We start from the raw sequence: 6,152 nt of genomic DNA, 5'->3' as shown, positions 1-6,152 counted from the left end.
AGCCATTACAAATACTTTTTCAACTTAAGACTTTGCCTACTAGAATGGTTGTAAAACACCCTAGATTGTGTCATACTAGTGTCTTTTGACCCATGACCCAAAGCCTAGTAAAGGGTTTGCATGTGAGTCACCTATCCAACCCCGTGATGCGATGTGGACTTGGTTAACTTGTCTAGGTGACCTTGATTGACCTTGTGGTAAGGCAACCCAAAAATATTTTCTATCAATAAGTTTGAAGTGCTCATTTCGAAAATTTTGTTATGTGGAAATAATTTATTGCTAAGGAAACCTCAAATGTTATGAAATGTTGAAATGTTAAGAATTTTAGTTGTTTTGATGGAGGCGTACCACTTCGATGTGCTTTGGAGAGGGATCCATTGAATTGGGCCCCCACACGGTTGTGAATTCAACCGCCCAGAGACAGAGTGACTATCACCCCGAAAAGCTATTGTCTAGAGGTTAACCGGTTGCCTAATAAGCGATTGGCGAAAGCAAAGGACACTAGCCCGGAAGGGACAAACCCCATCTTAAATTTTTGAAATGTGAAAGTTGAATGAGGTCAATTTTTGAATACTAGTCATATCCACCCTTGTTTACAACGATTTGAGCATTTCATTCCCAAAATGCCTTTTTGTCAAGCCACTTTGTCGAGCTTGGGACGATCCATGACCTTTACTTTTGTAGAGAATTCGAGACTTGTCATGTTATATGCTACTAGCATCATAGGGATCATCATTCCATAACCATCCGATCGCTCTTGACGAAAGCATTTGGAAATTGAGGACGAAAGTAGTCTAGTTTAACACCATTTGGAGGTGATTTAGTGCCATCCTCTTAGCCTTAGTAATTTGTTGAACTAGTATTTGTGAAGGATTATATGCTCTTAAATTTGTTACTTTTTAGTTGACTCCGCCACTTGATGAGGAAGTGGCTATTCTTTTTGTAGATGCATCCATTATTTGAATTTGTGTGCTTAATGTTTGGATGTGTCGCCATTTTGGCAAGACCCATCTTGCCTTGCAAGAAGGCATCCTACCTCATGGTTGTCTTGTTGTGAGTTGAAGGGGCGGAGTGAGACCCGCTAATTGTCTCATATCGGCTATGTTATTAGGTTAGTATAAATAATGGTCCTAGTCTTTGTCACCACTTTACTCGGGACGAGCAAAGGTTCGGTTTGGGGATATTTGATGTGACCATAATTAGCGCATATTTAGCCCCCGAATTAGCCTTGTTCCCACGCTTTTTAGTGCATATTTGGGTCATTTATTGTCTTTTGTTCTTTGTTTTGCATATTCTTTGAGGTTTTGTGTCCTTGGTAGGAAAGGAGTGCAAATCTTGCATTTTCATGGCAAAATGAGACTAAATTGATTGAATTCAATGACCAAGCATCAAGGAGAGACAAGATTAGAAGGCCTTTGTACATATTATAGTAGATGAGCAATGTTGAGGAAAAATCCTTGCATCCCCAAGGAAATCCCCAAGGATTTTATGAAGAAAAGGGAAGAAAAGAAAAAGAAACAAGACTGAGGAGCAATCCGAGCGGATTGTCCTGAATCCGTCCGTCCCCAGCACCACAATCCGTGCGTCTTCCTTCAAAGACGCCCGGGCAGCAGCTACAGAAGACGTGCGTCTTCTCCCAAAGACGCCCGGGCAGAGCCTCACGAATCCGCCAGTCCCGAGCCTAAGACGCACGGATTCCAGTCCAGCAAATATCCGTTTCTTCAAGCTTCAAAGAAAGATGCCCTTCCTTCGAAAAATACCGGCGTTTCCCTGCTCAAATCTAAAAAGTGTAATTACTAATTTAGCCGTAGTTAACCCTAATACATCCACCTAATTTCCACTATAAATACCCCATTAGTCTAATTAGAAGAGCATGTTCTTCTTAGCAATCTTTAGTGTAGTTAATATCAATCAAATCTCTCTTTAGTTTTGTATTCAACAATTAATCAAGTTTTAATACAAGTTTCATATCCTTAATCTCTCTTTTGTTCATCCTTTATTTTGGGTAATTGAAGATTATTTGGGTTATTATTGGGAGATTGACAACCTCTCAATCAAGCATCAAGTACTTCTTTTATTCTTGCTTTATTATTGGAATCATTAGTAGGTATAATTCTCTTAATCCCTTTTTAATTATTGTTAATTACTTTCATTTATTCATCATGTTTAACTTTGTTGGTATGATTGACAACCTTGCTAGCATGATCAACATGATAATGAGTGAGTAGTCACCTAGATAGGGTTAATGGGTAATTAGGGGAAACCAACATGGGGAATGATTCATGCTTAAATTAATATGCTTTCATGATTTATTTGCTTGCTTGTTTTGATCTCAACTCATGCACATGTTATGTTTGATGAAATGCGAGCCTATGAATCCTTGCATTTTTTACCCATCACCTATCTTTTCAATGAGACTTGTAAGACATAAACCAACTCGAGTCTCATTAGACCATGCATGTTGTTGAGTAGGGAAGATTTAGTCGACTTGTAGGTGTTGTAGAATCTAATCGATTCGGCTCCGGGACCCAAACTTTCCTAGGATTGTAAGATATAACCCAACTCAATCTATCACAATAATAATTGCTTGCTTATGATTTGAGAACTTGTTTGTATGATCAATTCCCATGATTCCCCTATGACCCCATGACACCCTAGTGCTTTTTATCAATTTTTTACAACACTTTTAATTCATCTTGCTTGTTTACTTTCATTGCTATTTAGTTTAGTGACCTTCTACATCAACCCAAATTGTGACACCCCTAAGACACCGCTAGTTGCAATAGAAATCTCATCTCAATTCCCGTCCCTTGGGATCCGACCTTTACTTGCCTCTTTACTAATTGTAGAGTTGTTTGTGAAGCTATAAATTGTGTTTTGGTCTAGGTGCTCCTAACGACAAGTTACCGAAAAGATTTTAGTCCCGACCATTTGGTTAAATCTGTCCTTACCTCACTCTTTACATACTGGGCAAATATTTTTTTGATCCCCAAAGGTGTGATGATGAAAATTGACAGCATTTGTCGAAATTACCTATGGGATGGCACTAATATCTATCTTAGATCCCCTCTGGTTAGCTGGGAGCATATTTGTACCCCACAAAGTGAAGGAGGGCTTGGCATTAGATATAGCCTTGACTGGAATAGGGCTACTGTTGGGAAGCTAGTATGGTGGTTATATAGCAAGCCATATAGCTTATGGGTCAAGTGGGTTCACCAGATTTATATCAAGGGTAGCAATTGAGATAGTCATGTTCCTAAACCTCATATGAGTTGGAACTGGAAGGCTATCTGCAAAATTAAAGATGAGTTCAAAAATGGGTATGTGAATGGTAACTGGCTTGCTGAGAAGGGTGGTTACACTATTAGATCAGGATATGATTGGATTCGATACAAGGAGCATAAGGTTGGATGGGCTAAGTTGCTTTGGAAGAGCTGGGCAATACCAAAGCATAAGTTCTTGTCCTGGTTGATACTTAGGAATGCAATTAATGTTAAGGCCAAGCTGTATAAGCATGGTGTTTGTCAGGATGAGATTTGTTATCTCTGTAATACTGGTCAGGAAACGATTGAACATGTATTTCAGAGCTGTGAGTATGCTTCCCTGGTTATGGTAGGGGTATGTGATTCGCTGCATATCCCTATACCTACTGTGAATGGTATCATATGGATTGGGAGAAGGCAATGGAGTTCATTGAAGAAACGTATTTGCCTTGCTGCTGTCATGGCAGTATATTATGCAGTGTGGCAACCGCTGAATCAAGCACGAATGGATGGCATTTTACTGACGCCGAGTGTACTAGTACAGCAGATTCAGCAGATCCTCAAGTCAAGAATGCTTAGTTGTAAGGTTGTAGCAAATGTAGATGTAAATTGGATGTCTACTATAATGTAGATGATCCACTTAATTATTAGTAGCACTAGCTTGTAATGGATATTTTGAGCTTAATGAGAACTTACCTTCTACCAAAAAGTTTACTTTCTAGAGAAAATGGTTTTGCTAACTTCGCAAAAAAATGATGTCAAAATCATTTTTCGGGAGGGTAAGATCGAAAATTTGATTGTTTTGGCCAAAATAATGTTTTTTCCGCAAAAATTTGTAAATCATGTAACATTTTTGTAATTAAATAGTAATAAAGGTAAATTTTGAAAGGAAAAAAAATAAACTTAAAAGGATATAAAGTACTAATCATATCAACAATGTTAACTTTCAGTTTCGGTTGTACATCAAAAGAACTCTACAGTTAAGCGAGCTCAGGTGAGAGTAGTGTTGGGATGGGTGACCTCCTGGGAAGCCTCTTTGATGCGCGCGAATGCATGACCAGTGAAACCAAAGAACGTTCAAATGAATCGAGTTAACTAGCGAAACCAGTACCGAGATTGTCATTATTCCATATTTGATAAAATATCGATCGTTAAAAAAAATTATTTAACATTTTATTTATTTAATTTTCATATATATTTTTTGCCATGGGAATTATTTTTTCGCCACGGGAAATTTTTTGGCCATGGGAGTTATTAGCCACGAGAGAATCTGTGGCCAAAAATTTAATAATAGCCACGTTCTTGTTTTTCTCCTGGCTATCTCTTTGCCACGCCCACTTGCGTCACGGAAGGTATTCCCGTGGCCAAATGATTTAGCCACGGAAATTTAACACTTGCGCCACGAATTTAGCCATGGCCCAAGTGCTCATTTGTAGTTTGGCAGTTGAAGTTGTTCGATCGAGTCCCTGCTGTACTCGATCGAAGTGAGCTATTTTGGAAGTGCTCGATCGAGAGCCATAGTTACTCGATCGAGAAGAATTGCTGAAGAATCACTTGGTCAAGAGGAATGAAATTCCTCGATCGAGTGACTAGCTTATATACTCGGGATTTCTATTCCGTGTTAGGTTTATTATGTTAATAAAACGCTTCCCTATATAAAGGAAGTCGCCATTAGGTTAACAGAGACGGTTATGACATCTTAATCACACCTTATCATACTACTTTACTCTTAATCACTGCTGCTACTTTTCTCTTTGCGACGCTAATTCGTTCTTATTGCCGAATTCGCTCTTTTGTAATCTTTCTCTACTCTTTATTCAATCTAATCTTTTTTGCTCATGATTAATTGTTCCTTAATTATTGTTTATTCATTTTCATTAGTTTTTTCTTTATCATTATCTATTTATCATGTCTTTCCTTAGCATATTTATTGTTATTGTTGTTGATTACATCAAAAGCATGAGTAGCTAATTCCCCTTACGTTAGGATTAGGGGAGCTATGGTAGAGAATTGATGAAGTCATGAATAGGCTAGACGATTGATTGTGAGAACTGTCTATAGCAATATAACTGTAATAAGTTTAGTTGATTGCACGCTTCTAAATCCCCTTAATCTGGTTAAATTCAATCCTAGATCAGAAGATTGGAATGAACAGACCTGTTATGAACAATAGACTACCCTAATGAGGACGGAAGTTAAGTTAGTTGTAATCTAGGGTGGATAGCGGACCGGAAGGACCTTTCCTTTGCCCTTCTCATAGTATATCGTCCGGATTATTTATGACTGAGTTAGTGAACTGCCATGGTGAACCGAACTCCTCACATATCCCTCCCTATTTGACTACATTCGTTGCTTTTTCTTGCCTTTATTGCTCTTTCTTCTATTCCTCTTGCCTTAGACCTACAGTAGTTTAGAAAGCAACTTTAAAACCCCATTTGTTACTAGACAGACGTAATTAGCAGATAGATACTTTAGCCTCCCTGTGGAGATCGACCCTACTTACCGCTGACTTTTGTTAGTAGTACTTAGGTATTTATTTTTGATACTAAAACGACGGTATCACAAACCCTTAATTCTAATTAATATTTTAACTAGATATATATAATTAGAGACCTTAAAATATAATCAAATAATATTTCTTATTACTACTTTAGTAATCTAAATAAATTAGATTTTGAACAATTTATATTCTAAAACTATTTTAGAGAGAAGAAGGAAAGTGACAGAAGTAAAATTATAAGAATGAATTATATGAGAATAAGAACAATTCTTATTCTCTAAATGGGGTGGAAAACCGGTGGGGAGAGGGTGTCCAAGAGGACCAATGCATGCCCATTCTCTTTTTAGAATTGTTCTTATCAAAAGAACTAGGGTGAAGTCTACGTTTAG

The 6,152-nt window shown here is 37.7% G+C and overlaps 1 protein-coding gene across 1 annotated transcript; it reads left to right on the top strand.

Moving 5' to 3' along the window:
• The first annotated feature begins 3,267 nt into the window (after nt 1-3,267).
• Nucleotides 3,268-3,894, top strand: LOC141601743 (uncharacterized). Its single transcript, XM_074422044.1, has one exon. The coding sequence runs from the start codon at nt 3,268-3,270 to the stop codon at nt 3,892-3,894; it is 627 nt and encodes a 208-aa protein (XP_074278145.1).
• The last annotated feature ends 2,258 nt before the right edge of the window (nt 3,895-6,152 follow it).

Source organism: Silene latifolia, chromosome 9, assembly GCF_048544455.1.
Source record: "Silene latifolia isolate original U9 population chromosome 9, ASM4854445v1, whole genome shotgun sequence".
In the NCBI taxonomy this organism is placed as follows: domain Eukaryota; kingdom Viridiplantae; phylum Streptophyta; class Magnoliopsida; order Caryophyllales; family Caryophyllaceae; genus Silene; species Silene latifolia.
Note: the sequence above shows the minus strand (reverse complement) of the source record. Positions and strands in the feature narration are given on the sequence as shown.